Source organism: Kogia breviceps, chromosome 5, assembly GCF_026419965.1.
Source record: "Kogia breviceps isolate mKogBre1 chromosome 5, mKogBre1 haplotype 1, whole genome shotgun sequence".
Lineage (NCBI taxonomy): Eukaryota > Metazoa > Chordata > Mammalia > Artiodactyla > Physeteridae > Kogia > Kogia breviceps.
The window spans coordinates 91,927,610-91,949,257 of record NC_081314.1 but is presented as its reverse complement, the minus strand read 5'-3'; the positions used below and the strand labels follow the sequence as shown (position 1 = coordinate 91,949,257).

At 41.1% G+C, this 21,648-nt stretch overlaps 1 protein-coding gene across 1 annotated transcript in view; it reads left to right on the top strand.

The window, feature by feature from the left end:
• Positions 1-688: 688 nt before the first annotated feature.
• TMPRSS7 (transmembrane serine protease 7) overlaps positions 689-21,648 on the top strand; it is a 40,139-nt gene continuing 19,179 nt past the window's right edge. Inside the window, exons 1-9 of the mRNA XM_067035360.1 lie at positions 689-736; positions 2,967-3,174; positions 9,376-9,506; positions 11,090-11,157; positions 12,692-12,885; positions 14,156-14,194; positions 14,929-15,157; positions 16,477-16,607; positions 18,684-18,796. Coding sequence (XP_066891461.1) covers positions 689-736; positions 2,967-3,174; positions 9,376-9,506; positions 11,090-11,157; positions 12,692-12,885; positions 14,156-14,194; positions 14,929-15,157; positions 16,477-16,607; positions 18,684-18,796 — 1,161 coding nt within the window. The remainder of the gene's footprint in view (positions 737-2,966; positions 3,175-9,375; positions 9,507-11,089; positions 11,158-12,691; positions 12,886-14,155; positions 14,195-14,928; positions 15,158-16,476; positions 16,608-18,683; positions 18,797-21,648) is intronic.

The window sequence follows — 21,648 nt, the reverse complement described above, 5'->3', positions numbered from 1 at the left end:
TTCAGAGAGTGTAGCTGGAAAGCTAAGAGCGGAAATGGACAGTCAGGTTTCTGGAGTTGGCGTGAGATGCCAGCAAGAGAAATGGGTGTGTGTGGGGGGATTTCTTTTCTTTTTTTCCTATTGAGGTAAAACTGGAATGAAACATTATATAATTTCAGGTGTACAACATTATAAACTGATATTTATATACACTACAATGTGATCATCACCCTAAGTCTAATCACCATCCATCACCATAGAGTTCACCCCCTTCACCCATTTTACCCTCCCATGGACAGTATGGGGATTTCTAAGAAGCAATGCTGAGGGTTATACATTAGATCTCATAATATACTTTAGTAGATGCAGACAAAAATATAAATGACTTGTAAATGTTTGGGGGTTGTTGGACTGTATCCTTGTGAGGCAACCTTGACTTGAGGCTGGGCTCTGAGAGGCCTGACTCATATTGGGGTAACATTAAAAAACATTTAGTTTGGGTTTGCAAGGCTCTCTGCTAGGTCCCTTTAACATTCACTATATAGTAATGAGGCAGCTTCAGTTTCTGAACTGGAGCCGGTGGAGGTAAATTGATTCCTTTCCTCTGAAAGCTAGCTTGAATGTGGCAACCAATTCTTCTCAAGCAGGAATGTAAGGGGCTGAAAACTGGCTTGGAGGTACCTCTGGATGTTCGCCTGCAGAACTAAAAATGGACAAAGAAAACAGTGATGTTTCATCCAAACCTGCTGATGTGAATGTAAGTACGTTGAGAGAGGCCTTCTCTGTTACTCGAATGCCATTTATTGCTGACCCTTTTAGTAAACTGAGACTGAGTTACTTTACAAAAATAAAGGAAACAATAATAAAATACTTAGCCTTCTTTGGAACTTAATGGATTTTACAAATTTGAACTTGTTTTAAAGTGCTGTACTTGGCGATTGATTTGCAGCTGTTTTTCTAAAACTCCAGGGAAATGGTACTGATCTCTACACAAATTCCACTTTAAAATTTAATCAGGGCTAACTGAGACTGCCTATAATGTGTTCCCGCACTTAAAGACCAAACGTTGACCTTGCCAGTTCTACATGGGCTAGCATTTCTGTGTGTTTTCCTTTTTTACTTCTTGGGGGGGAATATTGGAAAGTAGCTTGACAGCATAGTCAAGTCATCCAACAACAGAATGTTTTTCTCTTTAGAAACACCATCCTCAGTCACGCAGGACATCACATTAGATGAGATCTGGTCTAGTTCAGTTTCAACAGGAGGCATATAAGCTACATTTCACTCCAGGGGTTGACAGGAGTGTTTGGCAAAAAGAATGAGGGAGCCATGAATAATTTAGAATGTTCTTGGCCACATATTATCCCATTAATTGGTAGGATTAAAGATTGGAAGACATGTACTTTGTAGGGAACAGTGAGAGAGAAAGAGAGAATGAAAGCATGCTTAGAGGAGAGCTCAAAAGAGAGATTATTTCTTTGGAACTGGTGTTCCATATTCTTGCCTTTAAAAGAATGTGTGGTTAAAAGTTATTTTGTCACTGAAGTTTAGTTACCCTGACATGTATAAATCTCTCCTTCAAAGAAGTTAAACTCTCACTTACATTATTAAAGAATTCACAGCATCAAATGACAGAGGATAGAGGAGAAAAAGAGGAGGGGAAAGAGTTAAATAATGTATTTTTTCCTGTTGCACATAACACCTTGCACTAAACCCGGTAATTTTCTAATCTAACATGAGTCCCCTATTTCATTCTTTATTTTTTAATCATTCTTTCATTTGTATTGAAAAACTGAGTCACTGACCAGTTCAGTGGCTGGCTTCAAAGTGCATGCTTGTTAGGCAATGGTAAAAAAATCAGTTTGATCCTTGTCCTGCATCCCTACACAAACAAGAGCATCATCCTCAAATTTTTCTTCCTACTGAAGCTGAATCCGGCCTCTGTACCTCAACACTGAATTAATTTTGGGGGACGGGGTTTTGTGTGAAGTAAAAAAGAATAGCTTTATTGCTTTGCCAGGCAAAGGGGGCCACAGTGGGCGAATGCCCTCAAAACTGTGTCTCAACCTGGAGGGGGTAGTGAGGAGTTTTATAGTAATGGTTCAAAGAGGGCACTCGTGGACAATCTTCTGACTGGTTGGAGGTGAGGTAACTTCTGGTTCCAACCCATCTGGGGTCTTACTTGTTTGTGGGCAGCATACTGTTAATTTCTCCTACCTGATGGGGGTTTCAGTATCTGAAAAACAGCTCACAGATACTTTTATGTATATCCCTTGATGGGGAACCAGGACTCTGCCCCAAGGCTGCACTATTGTTTCTTTTGACTTTTCCTCCCTTGTCTCTGCATTCCCTCCCTTCCCTAATTAGCAACTGTTTGAACCAGCTTGTTGGAACTCAGGGAAGGTCGTGGAGGCTGAATGAAGCCTATTTCCTGTAATCAAGAAACGGGGGACACAGAAGGGCTTTTGTGCCCAGGAGTCCCACAGGGTCCTGCTCGGTATCATTACCACCAGGTCACAAAGCCATAATTAGGAAATCAATTCGTTTCTCTGAGGAACTCACTTCTATTCTTACTTTTGATCTGCCTCAGCCCAGAAGACACTGATTGTGGGAGAAAAGCTATATCGTACAAACACACACATCCCCAGAGTGGTGGACAGATGAATCAAACCCCAAAGAATCCTGTCTGACCTTCAGGTCCTCTAGTCTACACTCCATAAAATTCAGGCCTATCCTCTACAGTGTCAGTTTAGCAGAGTTGGAGAGTTGAGGGGACCAGCTGAGGACCTGGGAACAATTTTACTAGAGTTCACATACTGTCTGTTTTTTTCTGATTGGTCTTAACTGTGTGATTCAATGCAAGTCAATGCTTATGTAAATAATTTGACTTATTTAGGCCTTTTAGCACTAATATTCTCCTGACTAGGTGGTTGCATTTAAGCTCTAGAATACTTCTAACTGTTAACACATCTTTCATTCTTTTGAAGATATCCAATATCTCAGTTCAGGTGGTCAGCGTCCAAGGGAAGCTGCCAGGGAGACGACCACCGAGAAAACCCGTCAACAAAGCCAAACCCAAGAAGCAACTCAAGAAGAAAGCTCCCTTTTGGAATGTCCAAAACAAAATCATTCTCTTCACAGTATTTTTGTTCATCTTAGCGGTGGTAGCCTGGACACTGCTGTGGCTCTATATCAGTGAGTTGAAATCTGTGTACCTTTGGGGTTAAGGCTTGCCCTGTGAGTTCTGCATCAGCAACGCAGGCCTGATCTGACCTTGGGGGTTTCTGATAGAATTTTCTTATTTCTCAGACTGACAGTCATTTTCAAAACTGTTGAGGTTTTAAGGAAGAAGCCAGAATTGTCTTTCCCATTTCTTCTTTTACCACCACTGCTTTCTTCCCAGAGGAGCAGAGATGGGAGGATAGGATGAGAAGAATGCTCAGGAGCTTCTGACTGGTTCAGAAATGTAATGCAATTTTAGCTTTAAAAAATGAATGGAATGCTAAGCTGTTTTCTTTCCTCATCCACCCACTGCTTGTTTCTAGGCAACCTTATATTTCTAGCTCCCTGAACTTCATTTTACTCATGTGTCTTTCTCTCCTCTGTTTTTCTGTTTTTGTTTATCCAATTGATTGTTTTTGTCAGTCTTATTGATCTTTTTGGATAGGAGTCATAACTAAGTTCTTCCTTAGAGAGTGCTTACCCAAGGAGCTCAGTAACTACAGCATTTATTGATTTATGTTGGACTTCCCACCCTACGCATATTAATATACTTGATACAAGATATGTGTACTCTTGGGCTTCCCTGGTGGTGCAGTGGTTGAGAATCCGCCTGCTGATGCAGGGGACACGGGTTCGTGCCTCGGTCCGGGAGGATCCCACATGCCGCGGAGCGGCTGGGCCCGTGAGCCATGGCCGCTGGTCCTGCGCATCCGGAGCCTGTGCTCTGCAATGGGAGAGGCCGCAGCGGTGAGAGGCCCGCGTACCACAAAAAAAAAAAAAAAAAAAAAAGTGTACTCTCAAGGATATTAAAATTTGGTTGGAAAGCTAGATTTATAGGCAAAGAATGAACGAATATTGTCTTGAACAGTTCAGTTCATTTACATATAGAAATTGACCACCTATAATTTGTGTGACACAATATAAGATATCACGCACACCAAGATACATCCCCTACCTTCAAAAGCTCACAGATGCATTTTTCTACTTTCAAAAAATCTCACAGTTCAGTACTAGAGAGGGAGTGTGAGTTGATTTTTTTTTTTTTTTCTCAAGCAATTACTTTGCAATCACAGAAGAGAGACATCCAACAACCCGCCCAGGGATAGAGTCTAGATAAAGCTTCATGAATTGGTTCTTGAAAATTCATTTGACACATCTTGGGAGTGCCCACTGTGAGCTGGGCTCTGTGATAAGCATGGAACAGAGTGGTAGACAGGAAAGAATCTGTCTTTACAGACTAGTGGGGGCAGTCAAGTCAATGAGCAATTAAGAAAAACACAAAAGACACACAACCCCAATCCAGAGCAAACCAGTTTATTTCCCTTCAGTTCTCTGCCAGCCCTGATATATTTGTATTGCCCTTGCATTTTTGTACAAGGTTTTGGGACATCATTGTGAAGAGTTAATTTGTTGGTTTTGTAAAAATCAGAGAAGAGCATTTCAGAAAAACAGACCAGTACAAGCAAAGGAAGACTGGTATAGATAAGTGAGAATTGTTCAACAAACAACAGGGGTTAGTTTTGATACATGAAATTTGGGCATGGAGGGTAGCCTTGAGAAATGTTAAAAAACAAAAATTCAACCAAGTAAATCTGATGATCTAATTGGCTTTATTCAATGGCTCATGAATCTGGCAGCATCCCTTCTAGTAAATAAAAGGGCTTTCTGAGGGAGTGTACAAAATGGAAGGTTTTTATAGGCAGAAGGAGGGTGGGGCAAGGAAGCTATTAGCAGAAGAAAAGAAAGGATTGTTTCAGGTCAGGCCATCAAATTTTGGGGGAAGGGAACAGCAGGGATCTTTATCATGCAGATTACCACACTAGTGTTGATCAGGAAATTTCTGTTTAAAGGTCACATTCCTGAGAGAATGTGAAACTGTAATTAAGTCTTGGTTTGCAGTCTTGGGAGCAAAGGACTCCATTTGGGGCTTGTGATTTTTTTTTTTTTTAACAGAAATGAGGTGGACAGCTCATCAGGAAGACCATGTGTTACTGAATGTAAGTTTGTGTGCTCAACACAGAGTGAGACCAAATGAACCAAAATGGATCTTGGCTCAGAGAAAGGTTTATTGCAGGGCCAAGCAAGGAGAATGGGTAACTCATGCTCAGAAAAACTGAACTCCCTGATGGTTTTGGAAGAGAAGTTTTTATAGGCAAAATTTGGGGTGAGGACTGCAGTGTGTGTGACTTTCCTCAGATTGGTTGGTGGTTAGGTAACAGGGTGGTGTTCCAGGAACATTGTGCTCATCCTGAAGTTATGATCCTCCACCTGTGTGGGGCCTTAGCTCCTGCAGAAGAACTCAAAGATATTGTTATGTTTATTCCTTGAGGAGGAATCAGAATCCTGGACTATAGTTTCTTGATTGTTCCTTTATTTCTGCATTCCCTTACTTCCCTGATTAGCAGCTGTCTGAATCTGCTCTTTGTATTCAGGAAGGTCTAAGAGGCAGAAGACATTTTTTTTTGCAAATAAGAAAAAGGGGGACACAGAAAGGCTTTTGTGCCCAGGACGGCCCCACAGGGTCCTCCTCAGTTTCACATGGAGGGCTTGTATGTTAGGCTGAGCTCAAGAGTTAGACAAATGTAATCTGGTTGAAGGCTAAATTGATCTCTCTTGCATTGTTTATCCCTTGATTACTTACTGATAGAAGAATGTGTGAACTTCTAGGTAGAAGTCATAGCTTTCATTCAAATTTTAAAGAATCTGCAACAGAAAAAAAAAAAAATCTAAGGACTTTCCTGGTAAAATCAAAGACAAAAACAACTATTGCTTTATACAAGAGGCCTAGTGAAGCAAGGTGATTTTTCCAAGGTTACAATGATCTTGGGTGGCCTTGGCCTGCAACAGCTTGAAGCAGAGTTTCGGTTCCTGTCTAGGGATTGAGCCAGGAGAGCACCAAATCCTAGCCACTAGACTAGTGGTCAGTGACAAGGCCCTGGCCCTATGGCTTTCCAGAAAAAAAAATTCCCACAAAGACAGAAAGTAATGAAACAAGTAAAGTATTTATTACGGGTAAAAGAAGTACAGTATGTGTGGATACACACATGGGCAGGCTCAAAGAGAGAGTCACGAAGTGGCAGTTTGAATCACTTTTATGGGGCATTTCTTCCATGTTTCCTTTGGCCAATCATTTTTATTTGCCTAGTTCAGAGTCCATATTTGGTATATCTAAGGATCTTCCCACGTGTGCGCGTGCATCTCTTAGCCAAGATGGATTCAACCAAAGAGGCATATGGGTAGATTTGGCCACTTTACATCACTCCCCTTTTGACCTCCAAAGAGCCTTTCTATGCATGTGCAGGCGGAGAGATCTCCTGACTTTAAAATAAAATATGTGGTCTCTTATCTTCTATCAGGGCAGGGCCCAGCCTCCTCTCTCAATTGTCCTGTTAATCCCATCTTGAGTATGGTCCACATGGAATGAACTCAAACTGTTTTCCCTGAGGGCCCATCTATCTCCTGCCTCAACATAACTTTTGTTGAACCTAAGTTCATGTGCCTGATGTACAGTGAGGCTAAACAAATCGAAATGTTGGAGTTTGGAGCAGAGAAAGGTTTATTTTAAGGGCCAAACAAGGAGAATGGGCAGTTCATGCTCAAAAGACTCTAACTCCCTGATGGTCTTCAAGGAAGGTTTTTTTTTGGTGGTTTTTTTTTTTTTTTTTTTGCGGTATGTGGGCCTCTCACTGTTGTGGCCTCTTCCGTTGCAGAGCACAGTCTCCAGACGTGCAGCCTCAGTGACCATGGCTCACGGGCCCAGCCGCTACGTGGCATGTGGGATCTTCCCGGACCGGGGCATGAACCCGTGTTCCCTGCATCGGCAGGCGGACTCTCAACCACTGTGCCACCAGGGAAGCCCAAGGAAGAGTTTTTAAAGGCAAATTTTGTTGGGGAGGGCTATGGGGTGTGTGACTTTCTTCTGATGGTTGGTGGTGAGGTAACAGGATGGTATTTCAGGAATCTCAACCATCAGCCGTCTGGTTCCAACCAGTCTGGGATCTATGTGATTGTGCTCAGCCTGAAGTCACCATCCTCCACCTGGATAGGCCCTTAGTTCCTATAGAAGAACTCAAAGATATGTATCAGATTATTAGGTTTATCCCTTAAGGAGGAACTAGGACTCTGCACTATTGTTTCTTGACTGCTTTTCCTTTGTTTCTGCATTCCCTCACTTCTAATTAGTAACTGTTTGAATCTGCCTTTTGGAACTCAGGGAAGATCTGGGAGGCTGAAGCCTTTTTCCTACAAACAAGAAATGGGGAAAATGGAAAGGCTTTTGTACCCAGGAGGGCCTTGCAGGGTCCTGCTCTGTTTCAATCCCTCCTTTTCTTTGACACTCCTTAATCTTGAGGTGAACAAGTACAGGACAAGAAAGGGAATAAAGTTTTGGATAGAGAGCTTAGTCATAAACTTGGCAGAGAAACTCAGTTTTAGGGGGCTCAGTTTCATAACTTCAAAGAACAAATCTAGGACAGGAGCTCAGGCCTCTGGCGCCTTCCCCACTCTCCACAGCCTCACTACACTACAGGGCTAATGTGAGCCTGGATGGGTCACACAGAGAGGCTGCTCCCTGTCCTTCACAGAGGCTGCACCTTCTTTTTTTTTTTTTTTTTTTTATTTTTTTTATTTTTTGCTGTATGCGGGCCTCTCACTGCTGTGGCCTCTCCCGTTGTGGAGCACAGGCTCCGGACGCGCAGGCTCAGCGGCCATGGCTCACGGGCCCAGCCGCTCCACGGCATGTGGGATCTTCCCGGACCGGGGCACGAACCCGTGTCCCCTGCATCGGCAGGCGGACTCTCAACCACTGCGCCACCAGGGAAGCCCTGCACCTTCTTTTTAATTCAGCCATCACTTATTTAGCATTTCCATGTGCTGGGCATTGTGCTAAGAGAGATTATTCCCTCCCTCTCTTCCTCTCTCTCTTCCTTCCCAGGAACATTTACTGAGCTTGAAAGCTAAGTCAGGCACTCGCTACCCTATGTTAGGGGTTGAAGGACAAGAATTTACTGTTCATCTAGAAAGACAGACATGCAGACAGAAGCTATGATACCATGGGGCATGTGTCACAAGAAAGAAAGGTACCACAGCCATGGGAGCCTGGGAGTGATGCTTCATACCCGTAAGACCTTGTAACAAAAAGGAACGGCTGAAAGGAGAGTCCCTCATCTCCCTAGGCTATTCTCAGGTGCCTGAAGGAAGCTCAGACACAGCAATGTCTTTGTCTGTCTTTGCAGCAGTCTCTGGCCCACCTGATGCCCAGTCCCATGGCCCTACCTGGACAGAGTTTTTGAGCAGGAGTTGATCTCAGGTGGCCTCAGCCTGCAGCAGCTTGAAGCAGGTCACATAGTTTGAAGTCAGGTCACAGCAGTGAGAGCACCGAATCTTAGCCACTAGACCACGAAGGCCGGTGGCCAGTGATAAGACCCTGGCTCATGGCTTTGTAGAAATGAATTTCCACATAGAGACAGAAAGTAGTGAAACAAGTGAAGTGTTTATTAGGAGAAAAAAAAGTAAGTGTAGATAGACACACAGGTGGACTCAGAGAGAGAGATGCGCCCTCGTGGTAGTTTGAATCACTTATATGGGGCATTTCTTCTGGGTTTCCTTTGGCCTATCATCTTGCTTTGCCTGGCTCTTCCCACCAGGGAAGTCCAGAAGAGATGTTATTAACTACATTTAGAGTTTCACTGTCTGTAAAATATGAAGCTGTCTAGGACTTCCCTAGTGGCGCAGTGGTTAAGAATCTGCCTGCCAATGCAGGCGACATGGGTTCGAGCCCTGGTCCGGGAAGATCCCACATGCTGCGGAGCAACTAAGCCCATGCACCACAACTGCTGAGCCTGCACTCTAGAGCCCGTGAACCACAACTACTGAAGCCAGGACACCTAGAGCCTGTGTGCCACAACAAGAGAAGCCACTGCAATGAGAAGCATGTGAACCGCAGCGAAGAGTAGCTCCCTCTTGCCACAACCAGAGAAAGCCCACACGCAGCAACGAAGACCCAATGCAGCCACAAATAAATAAATTAAATACAAATAAATTTTTTAAAAAACAGCTTAAAGAAGCTGTCTAAAATAAAATCATTTTAGGAGCCCGATAGTGACATAGATCAGACAATGCCTCACTTTCACATGGATGGAAAGCCTCCTAACCACCTTCTCTCCTCTCTGACAGGTAAGACAGAAAGCAGAGATGCTTTTTACTTTGCTGGGATGTTTCGCGTCACCAACATTGAGTTTCTTCCTGAATACCGACAGAAGGAGTCCAGGGAATTTCTATCAGTGGCCCGGACCGTGCAGCAAGTGGTGAGGTGATGGGGGGAGCTTGCAAGGCTGGGGAAGGTGAGGTCAGGGGGTAAGGGATGGGGGGGTGTTATGAATAATCATTGAATTTACATGTCTGGCAGCCCTGGTTTCTGCTGCTATTCACTCAGGACCTAAAGCCGTCTGTCCAATTTCTATGGAGTGAAATTCCACCCATCATTCATGACCCATCAAAAAGCCTCCTTCTCTGTGAAATCCTCCCCGGCCTCCTGCAGAGTCAATGCTGGCTTTGTGTAGACCCTGTTTGTATAGTTAGTATTGCACTCAGTGCATCTTATTATAGTTATTTAACATCCCACCCAAAGAGGTAGGCATTTTGATCACCACTTTACAGATTAAAAGAGAGAGACAGAAAGAGAAAAACAAATACCATGTGCTAACACATATATATGGAAACTAAGGAAAAAAAAAAAAGGTCATGATGAACTTAGGAGCAAGAGGGAAATAAAGACACAGACCTACTAGAGCATGGACTTGAGGATATGGGGAGGAGGAAGGGTAAGCTGGGACAAAGTGAGAGAGTGGCATGGACATATATACACTACCAAATGTAAAATAGATAGCTAGTGGGAAGCAGCCGCATAGCACAGGGAGATCAACTCAGGTCTTCGTGACCACCTAGAGGGGTGTGATAGCGAGGGTGGGGAGGGAGACGCAAGAGGGAGGGGATACGGGGATATATGTATATGTAGAGCTGATTCACTTTGTTATACAGCAGAAACTAACATACCATTGTAGAGCAATTATACTCCAATAAAGAAGTTAGAAAAAAAAGAGAGAGAGAAAGAAAAAGAAAAAAGAAGCTCAGCAGCCCTCGGTAATGTGTTCTGTGTTGCATAGTGAATTTAAACTCCATAGCCCATTTTTTTGCACAATGCTATATTATTTCTAAGGTTTTTCGTTTTTTGTTTTTTTCTCCTGGGCAATTAGGTGGGTGATTTTGCTATTATGTAAAAAGGGGACTACAGGAGGAGAAGATTTGGCAGAAGAAATTGGTTTTAGAAATGCTAAGTAAGGGCAAACAGTCAATTGACTGAAATAGCTCTCTTTTGAGATCCATTTATGGTGTTTTAAAAGATCTGGGTGTGTCCCTGGAAACTGGAGAGTTCTGCAGTGGGATATGGAAGTTGGACTGTGGGCACCACGCGCCCTCTAGCGGCTAATATACATTTTCCATGGCGTGCATTGATAGAAAACAGGTTGGGCCGAATACCTTGAAAATACGCTTAAAGGAGTTTCACTTATTCATTGTGGAGAAAATTAACTTTTGGAGTAGGCAGAATGCAGCAGTTAAGCTTGGTTAGAGTGTCTAAAGACAGCAATAAATGAATAAAGGTATCTGATTAATCTTCACAGAGAGGAGAATGACAGTAAGTAACACTGATACAGGAAGTAAGAATTTATTTGAATTCAAGCAATAATGTCTGGGTTTGGCCTTAGAGGCCTTTAGTTTGAGCCTTGCTTTTCTCCTTGCTAACTGTCAGAGCTTGGACCTACGGCACACTGGGTATCATGAGAGGAAGCCAATTTGAAAGTCTTCAGACATCTTGGTTCTTCTTTTGCAGGTAAACCTGGTTTATACAACATCTGCCTTCTCCAAATTTTACAAGCAGTCGGTTGTTGCAGATGTCAGGTAATGAACGTCCCTTGCTTTGGGACTTCTACGTTCACTGCTGTAAATACCTCAAAAGGCTGTGGAAGGGCTGAAAGAGCGCCATTCTCAAGTAACCCCTTGGGGGCAGTGTGGGTTAAAACCCTTCTAGCACAATAGCAACCCAACTCTTCCCACCCTCCTTTATTTATTTATTTATTTTAAAGACTTTATGTATGTATGTATGTATGTATGTATGTATTTATTTTTGGCTGTGTTGGGTCTTCGTTGCTGTGTGCAGGCTTTCTCTAGTTGCAGTGAGCAGGGGCTACTCTTCATTGTGGTGCCCGGGCTTCTCATTGCAGTGGTTTCTCTTGTTGCGGAGCGACGGCTCTAGGTGCGTGGGCTTTAGTAGTTGTGGCACACGAGACTGAGCAGTTGTGGCTTGGGGACTCTAGAGCTCAGGCTCAGTAGTTGTGGCTCATCGGCTTAGTTGCTCCGCGGCATGTGGGATCTTCCTGGACCAGGACTCGAACCCGTGTGCCCTGCATTGGCAGGCGGATTCTTAACCACTGTGCCACCAGGGAAACCTGCAACCGAACTCTTTGTCATGCTATCATGCTGAGTTTTTTTCTTCATTTACCAAAGCCTGCCCTCTTTCCAGAACTGGGATCCTAGACCTTTGTATTAATGCCACTGGGCAAAATGACCATAAACATGTCCACTATATTGCATGAGGGCAAACAGAAAACACAGACCAGTCAGTGTCTCTCAAAATATGTTCAGTAAAAACCTGGTCAGTAGAGATCTTCTGAGAAAAAAAGGATCCCATGATCAAACAATTTTTAGGAAAATTTGTGTGCCTTGTACTGTATCCCACCTTGCCCCACCTCTAATATATCTGCAGAGATTCACAATCCGTTTGGGCAGATTAAAGGCACTGAGAAGTCTTGGAGTAAAGCAATTTGTTTCCTCTCCTTCACCTTCCATTTCCCAAATTATGTGCTATAGAACACTATCTTATGTTTTTTTCATAAAACATGACAATATTTGTGCAGGTAAGAGCTCCTACTGCAGGGTCAGATTGAAAACCAAATTAGGCTTGATTCCTGATTTGCTACTCAGTAGCTGTGTGATTTTGAGTTGTAGATGACCTTAATTTCCTCATCTGTAAAACTGGAAGCGTAACAGGAACTTCCTCAAAAGATGAAATGGGATAAAGCAGATTTAGCACTGTGTCTGGACATGGTGAGGTATCAAACATTCTAACTGTTGTTATTTGTAATAGCAGTGAATACTGATTGACATCCATAGAAATAGTATATTCTCCATGGAGATGCAAAATATACTAATAGTTCTAGTTCTAGATTTGAACACAGCACAAGAATACACATACCATGATGCTTTCCTTTCCAAATTCCCATGATAGGAGTCAATGGCTTCCTAAAGAAGGAAGTTATGTTCAGTTGAAGGATGTGTTCATTGGCCTCACCTTGAATTTATCACTTGGGTCACTGCCTCCATATGAAAGTCTACTTCCTAAGAGGTATCCCTGAACTTTCTCTTTTCACTACAGCAGTAACAGCAAAGGTGGCCTCCTTGTCCACTTTTGGCTTGTGTTTGTCATGCCACATGCCAAGGGCCATATCTTCTGTGAGGACTGTGTGGCTGCCATCTTGAAGGACTCCATCCAGACAAGCATCATAAACCGGACCTCCGTGGGGAGCCTGCAGGGTCTGGCTGTGGACATGGACTCTGTGGTACTAAATGGTGATTGTTGGGTAATTCTCCTTCAAAGCACTCCTTCCTGCAGCACTCCTGATACTGTCGTTATCGTAGTCAATTTTGCCGTGAAGTACAGTTTTCCCTCTATATCCACAGACTTCACATTCATGGATTTAGCCAACCATGGATAGAAAACATTTGGAAAAAAAATTCTAGAAAGTTCCAAAAAGCAAAACTTGAATTTGCCACAGGCTGGTGACTATTTACACAGCATTTACACTGTATTAGGTATTAGAAGTAATCTAGAGATGATTTAAAATATACAGGAGGATGTGCATAGGTTTTATGCAAATACTGTGCCATTTTACATAAGGGACTTGAGCATTCATGAATTTTGGTATCCTTGGGGGTCCTGGATCCAGTCCCCTGTGGATACTGAGGAATGACTGTATTCTTCTCCACAATCCCAGTGGAACAGGATTAGCTGAAGACATTGGAGCTACATTGATAAAGGAAGTTGCTAAATGTTATATACAGTGATTAGACAATAGAATTGGGGTCAGAATATACATGAAAATGAATTTATTAAAGCATACCCTTCTCTATATTTAATTTGGCTTCATGCATCTTCAAACTAAGGCTCCAAGGGACAAGGTCCTAGAGAAAGAAAATTTTGCTGAGGTTTACCTTCCTTGTTTCTTCCCTTGTTCAGACAGAACTGCACCTATGTTCTATAGTGTGCCCCAATGCTCCAAAATGGCCTGTCCAAAACACAGTCAGAATGCAAATTCCATCATTTGTCTTGACAGTAAAGTGGTTTAATTATTGTCTAACCCAAAATTTATGCAGTTTTCTATTTTGATTTAAATTATATATATATGTTAGGCATATAGTAGGTAGTTGTTAAGTATTTGTAATAATAATGAATCAATTAAAAAATCTCTAGTGGAAAATTCTGTACCACATATACTACTTCAGGTATAGAACCAATTATTACCATGTTTAGTTGCTTTTTTATCTTCAAAAAATGTTTAAAATTTGTTACAACAGATGATTTCAAGCACAAAAGTAAAGAGAATCGTTTAATGAACTCTTACACACTTTACTCAGCTTCAACAACTATCAACTCATAGCTGTCCTATTTGATCTCTAAATACCTAAACAACCTCCCTTTTACCCTCACAGGGTTATTTTAAAGCAAATTCCAGATATGCTGGATTGCTTTTAAAGGACAAGATATTTTTACTAAGCAAAGTTCTAACAAAATGAAATGCTGGGACTGATAGTGTTTTTTCTATGTGCTTTTTCAATGCAGCTGGGCTTCGGTCAGATTACTCTTCAACCATAGGATCTGGTAAATTATGTCTGTGGTTTCTCCCCTGCCCTCCAACCTCCCCACCCCCAACTGCCTCCAAATCAGTATCCTTTTTGGCTGTAGTTTTCCTGTTCACATGATGGTGTTTGTTAGTGTTCTTTCCATTGCAAGTGACAATATAATATATTCAAACTAGCTTTAGCACAAAAGAAACGTGATTGCCTCATATAACTGGGACATACGTGCAATATGCTGGCTGCAGGCATGGTTGGGTCCAGGTTCTAAGATAAAATATCGTCAGGACTCTGCATTTTTGTTTTCTTCTGCTGAGACTTCATCAAGTGGGTTCTTCCTGTGTGGTGGCATAAATGGCCACCAGCAGATCCAAGCTTATGATTTAACAGTTTAGCTACCACGGTGGAAAAAAAACTCACCTGTGTTTTGAGAAGTCCTTGGGCTGAGTTTAATTGTCTCAAATTGGCTGACGTTCCCACTCCTGAAACAGCTGCTTTGTCTCTGATTGGTCAGTCTGGGTCATGTGCTCACTTCTGGACCTCGGGTGAGTTTCACCCCAACCAAGCCACATGGACAGGGTAGGAGTAGTTTCTCAAAGTAAAATCAAGGTGCTGTTATCAGAAGAGATGAGAGTGGATTCCAGGCTGGCAAAGACAGCAGATATTCTCCATGTGAGCTCTTTTGCTCTTTACTCTGCTATAAAGATTTCTAGAAAAATCATTCTTAAAACAAAGCAAAATAAAGTGCTGTCTCCACAGACAAAGGCTGCTCTCAGTACTTCTACGCAGATCACCTGTCTCTCCGCTACCCTCTGGAGATTTCGGCAACCTCGGGGAGGCTGATGTGCCACTTCAAGCTGGTGGCCATAGTGGGACACCTGATCCGTCTCTCGATAGAGTCCGTCCAGATTGAAGCCGACAACTGTGTCACCGACTCCCTGACCATTTACGACTCCCTCTTGCCGATCCGGAGCACCATCTTGTATAGGTATTATGCAGGCACTCTGGTTGGCAAGTGAAAAGAATTTTTACAATGTCTCTCTTTTGCAGTATCTAGCTTGCCCTTGGATTTTTTTAAACCATTTTTGTGTATACTCATGAGGTCAAGATTGATCCGTGCCCTATTTAGTGCTCCCTGTATTAGCCAGAGCCTATCAGACACAGTGTTTGCTTTTCACTTGTAGCATACAACAGTCAAAATCATTGGGAACTTCAGTCGACAGTTCTGATATATATTTCAGATTTTGTTTTTGGTTTAATTTTACTTTCATTGCAATCACAGTGAAGGCTACTGTTTCAGTAGAATGTGAGAATAAATATTCTGATTGCATAGCATTAGTAAAACAAATTTTTTTCCTTATAAAGATAACACAATGTTTATTGTGAAAGTGAGGTCAATCAGAGAAAACAATGTCAATTATCTTACATTCCCATTACCCAGAATAAATGTCTGTTATATTTTTCATACATTCTTCCATTCATACGTGTACATAATTACACACACGTATACATGTACATGTCCTAGTATTTCTTACTCACTAGTAGACATCTTTTTATGAGTGCTTAATATTTTGATAATCTAGTAATGTCAGTTAGACTTTATTAAGAATTTGCTATTTTTACTCATTGTGCTAAAAGGCATATGAATTATCTTATCATTTCATATGGTGTTTATGTATGTATATAATAGTATTTTATGTATTATTTATTTATATTTTGGTGGTGAATGAACATGTTAAAAATTCAAACAGTGTCTAAAGATTTGTAGTGAAAAGTAAGTTTGTCACTGACGCTCACCCCTCAATCACTTTTTGGTTTCTTTTCACTATTTCCAGACATATTTAGTTATTATCTCATTTAATCCTCACCACAATGCTATGAGGAGTATACTGTTATTATTACTACCATTTCAGAGTTTGGAAACTGGCATTTATGAAGAACTAGTTACTTCATTGCCCAGTTAAGTGATAGAGCTGAGTTTTGAACCCAGTTTTCCCTGGTGAAGAGCCCATGACCTTAGCTATTAAATACCCTGCCTGTATACCTTGTTTGCTCTCAAGGAGTATCCAGTAACAGCCATCCAAGAGAATTCTTCATTAGTCGCTGGACAAAAATTTCTGCAGCTATATCAACTCCACTCCATCTGTAGTGCCCTCTGGCCACTAATTGATGAAGACCTGGCTGGTAGAGTCTGATTCACAGGAACTGTGTGGATGGCCCAAGAAATGTGTGGAATTAGTGGTGGGTAGAGATCCGATCCTCAATAACCTATTATTTATGTGCTTTTGTTTCGTTATCTGTTTTCAGAATTTGTGAACCCACAAGAACATTAATGTCATTTGTTTCGACAAATAATCTCATGTTGGTGACATTTAAGTCTCCTCAGATACCAAGGCTATCAGGAATCCGGGCATATTTCGAGGTCATTCCAGAACAAGGTAAGCTTCCCCAATTGAAAAAAGTCATGAGAAATACTTGTTATGATAGATACTCCAATCTTATCTCTCCCAAGGCTGTGTTGTAATACTAGTTGCATTAGTCAGGACCCTGAGTCAGGGTCTGGTTCAAAGAGGGAGATGGTATTAGTTATTCTAACAGAGAATTTAATGTAAAGAACTGTTAACTCAGTACAGAGGTGTTAATTGGGTAACTGAAAAGGCAAAAAACCAAAAACAAAAAAACAAAACACAAAAAAACTGTAAGGTATCATGGATGTAGCACATGTAGGAAGCACCTAACACTGTAGATCTAGAGGAACAAAGGAAAGGAATTGGAAGGATTACAATTTAGGGCTTGGAGGAGGGGGGGTGGTCTGTGTAATGGAACTCAGACCTCCGCCCAGCTGGTGTTGGTGTCTATAAATTCGGAGGCAGGTGTTCATGAACCTGGGACCCAGACCTTTGAGGGGAGGGTGCCAGACAGCTGAACTGGCATCTTTTAGGGAGACACAATAAAGCAGAAGTTGGAAAAACTGCTAACAGATTCAACTCTTACAGGAAGGAAGAGTAGCTGCGAGGGTGAAGCAGCATTACTGGGGTGACACTCTCAGGAATAAGAAACAGACTGAAGTCCTATTCTTCCCTCTCCAGCCTTCTAGTCTCCCTCTAGCACCCCCTATTGGCAGAGCCTATCAGGTAGTGAAGGACAGAAGTGGTTTGTATAGTCCAGCCCAGCCTTGCAGAACAGAGTAGAGGGGTGGGTTTGGAGCTGAGGGACAATAGCTCAGTAACTAGCACATTCTTTCATGAATTCTCATTTATAGTAATGCACATAAGTGCCATCCTAGAAAGTGCTCATGATGCAAAACCCAGAAGATTTAATGGGTTTTTCTAGTGAGCAATAAGTGACCTCCTCTTTGTTCTTCTCTTTTTGACTTGGGTTGACAAAGTCAAACAAAATGAAAAGAGCCTTCACTGAAACTCTAATGTTTTTGTAATATTTGTTGCCTTGGAAACCGGTCAGATCTTACAGGTCATGTCTTGGTAACTTCTTTATGAGTATCAACAAAGCTAAAGGGGTCAGAATGGGAGATGGGGGTGAGGAGGGAAGAGAATTGGGCTTAAGTAGATGGTGAGAGCTACAGGTTCATCACTATTTTAGGGCAGTGGCTCATTTTGATAGGTTTTTCTCTGTCAGATTATTACAAAACAAAATGTAAAATTGATTTGTTGGACTATATATTTGAGATAGTGTTAGGTTGAAAATTATCTGTAACTCCAAAGGTTAAAAATAAAATTATAACAGAAATATTATAGTGGAATTTGTCTATTCACTCAACAAATATTTACTGAACATCTGTTGTATGCCAGAAATGACTGTAGGTGTTAGGGAAATAGTAAACAAAATAGAAAGAAAATCAATCCTCTTGGGCCGCTTATATTCTAGCAGAAGGATGACCATAACAGTAAGAATAGACATGTAGATTGTCTTATTTAAATAGTATAACACATTATGAAAACTGGATATCTCTTGAACAACAAATACACACGAATTTGAACAAAATTAACTCAGAAGCTTTAAAAATATATATTTACAGTGCTGTATGTCAAAATATACATACAGGGAGGGAGACGCAAGAGGGAAGAGATATGGGAACATATGTATATGTATAACTGATTCACTTTGTTGTAAAGCAGAAACTGACACACCATTGTAAAGCAATTATACTCCAATAAAGATGTTAAAAATATATATACATACAGTGTTAATATGTTAATTATATCTCAATAAAACTAGAAGAAAAAATATATTTAAACCATGTTTTTTAAAGAAAGGAATAGCATCCTATAGATCTGTAACCAAAATAAATGATTTGAAAACAAGTATAGACTTTGAACAGTATATTACCCTACATTCGTAGGGTACTATTCTTTTTAAAAAAATAATTTAATTTCAAAAATATATAAGCTTATTGACCAAGAAAATGTGCATTTGTAGTTAAAGAAATGTATGCTATCTATTTCCCATAATCTCACAACTGCAAATCATTGTGTGTTACTGGATATTTTTTTCAGAATGTGAAAACACAGTGTTGGTCAAAGAAATCACTGGCTTTGAAGGGAAAATTTCAAGTCCATATTACCCAAGCTACTACCCTCCAAAATGCAAGTGTACCTGGAAATTTCAGGTAGCCTAGTTTTAACAGTATCTTAGAAAAATATTGCTATCCTAATTTTAGTAGCTATTTATTTTTGAATTTAATTATACTTATTTTTTAAATTACAAAAGGAATGTCAGTTAATTTTATAATATTTAAACCTTATTAAAATATATTATCTAAAACATGAAAGTTTGTTTTAATTTCAAGCTGCTGCTCACAAATTAACTGCTTTTTGCAGACTGGGGCTTATTTGTCCAGTTTCTTACTTTGTATTAAAAAGAGCAAAGACATTGTTATAGGATCAAACAATTTATTTTATTATGGTAGAGCTCATTTATTAATTTTTAATTCCTTCATCAGCTTTATAATGAGAATAATAAAGAAATAATAAATTGAATTAGGCAACATATATTTCAGTTGTATAAGCAAATCGGAGTGTAAATTTATATGAAATACATATGTCTCCCTCTGGCACTAGACAGGTAGTCCCTTGTTTCTGTTTGTTTTTCAAAATCTCAGTGTGTAACCTATTTTTCTTTCTCCAGTTGTTATATTAATGTGGAGGGAGGTTGCCTTTGCTATTTAAGCATATACATATGAAAGCATTTTTGTGAGGCATAGCAGTTAGATGTAAGTGACAAGCAGTGTCTAGTTTGTACTAGTTTGTATTCATTCAACATATTATTAAATGCCTGCCCCGTGTCAGGCAGTATTCTGAACACTGGGATGCATGAGATCTCTCTCCCTCTCACACACACACACACACACACACACACACACACACACACACACACACAAGCTCTGCTGTCATGGAGTCCTCTATAAAGTAGGGGGAGACAGGTGCAAAGAAATAAACAAGTAAAATACATGCAGTGTGTTCCGTGATGGTACAATGCTATGGAGAATACAGCTGGGGAGGGGCTCTGTAGCTGAGTGGGGGGGTGGTGGTGTGAAAGGTAGGAAGTCTGGGATTTGTTGTCTCAAGTAGGATGGTCAGGGCAAGCCTCACTGACAAGGGGACATTTGCATAGAAACTTGAGACACGAGGGAACTAACCTGGTGCATGCTGAGGGTAAGAGTGTTGCAGGCAAAAGGAAGAGCTGAGGCAAAGGCCCCAAGGAGGCAGGAGAGTGCTTGCTGCATGTAGGGTTCATGCACAGTCCTAACAGTTAAATATTGAAATAATTTTTTATACCCAAATCTCTACCTATTAGAAGGCATCCTTAAATTATTTTTTTAATCATTATCCCAAATATTTAAAATATAATTAAGACATAAAGATTCTGGATTCTTGCTCACTGCCAGATTCTTGGTGCCTTAGAGCAGCAAAAGCTCAGAGCTCAGAGCCTCATATAATTTGAGGTTATAATATGTTGTCTACATTTGTTTAGTACTTCAGTGTTTTCAGCAGACATAATTTTATTTGCTCTTCAAAGCACACCTCTGATGAAAGAGTGATATTCTCGTCGTTTTATAGATAAGGAAACAGAAATGGGGACAAAGCATTTGCCAGAGTCCACTCCAATAGTAAGTGACCCAGGTAGGGTTAAAAGGAATCATGCCCCCTCCATAAGTAAATTCAGCAGCCTCTCCTGTTCTGGGCTCCTCAAGATGTTCAGCTTCCCTATCTGTCATAAGATTCACTTATCTGAACATTCATCTCCCTCTCTCTTCCTTCTTTTTGTTTGCCAAATAATCAGTTTTGTTTTAGAGTCTTAGAAGAAAAAGTAAAGCAGTCCCTTGAGTTGTTTTATCACAGATGTCATCACCCCAGCACCATCCAGTTAGGTCCACCAGACATAAACAGGGATCACTGTGGGCCATGCAAGTTCACCTTCTCATATCACACAGGAAGTAGATGGGATTCCCCAGAAGGGAGCCTCTCTTCCATGCTTCTGTGGCAAGCATATTTGCCAAAGAATTTTCCAGTGCTCATCCGAGGTGGGTTCTTGTGTTGTGTGTACACGTGTACACAACCACTGGCAAGTTAGGGGTGACTGAAAGTAAGGCATGTCCTGCATTTTGTTACCATCATTGACTAGAGACATACTGAAATACAGCAGGTCCAGATCAGAAGAATTCCTCTCCTTACTTGGTTAAAGTTCCCAGAACAAAGGTACAGCGTTGGGTAGTGGGAACAGAGAGTACAGAACATAGAGGGAAATAGCGTACTTAGTAGTTTCACGTTTCTCGTTCATTTGTTGAAATAACTTGCAATACTTTGTGAAACTGCACCTCATCCATCCATTTCTCAAGCACGGTAATATCAGTAGAGTCTCTTGGCCAATCTGAGCATGAAAGTAGAATTGCGTATGATTCTGTGTCAGCGGAATCAGTGTACGAGGGGACATATTTCCTTTCACTGTGGAGAGGCTTTGTGCTTGGGGTGCATATAAATCCATTTTGTTTCAGCGCTCTGGAACTCAGTGAAAATGCCTAAGCAAGCTTCTTGGTGGAGGATTGCATTGGAATATGTTCTCATGCTATAAAATTTAATTGATTCCTTAAATATATTTACTATCTTTCAGTTCACATTTTTTTTTTAAATGTGAAGAAATAACCAGATGACAAGAGTGAAAAAAATGTGATACGTGTTCTCATGAGCCTTGTGAGTCTCATGGTGAACAATCTTGTTCCTCTGGCGTTCCCGACATGGGTTTCCAGGCAGTGCTGAGAAAAGGGGGGCCTTCAGAGATATGCAGGACTGGTTTGAGTTTCTGGTCTGCGTTGGGAAAGTTGCTTGTCTTTGGTTAGTCTAGGTTTCTTCCTCTATAAGATGGGAATCATACTACCTGCCTAACCATGTTGTTATGTTTAAATCAGTCATAAAGTGCCCAATCCATTTCCTCTCCAAGGTAGACTAAGGCGGGAGGGGAGCT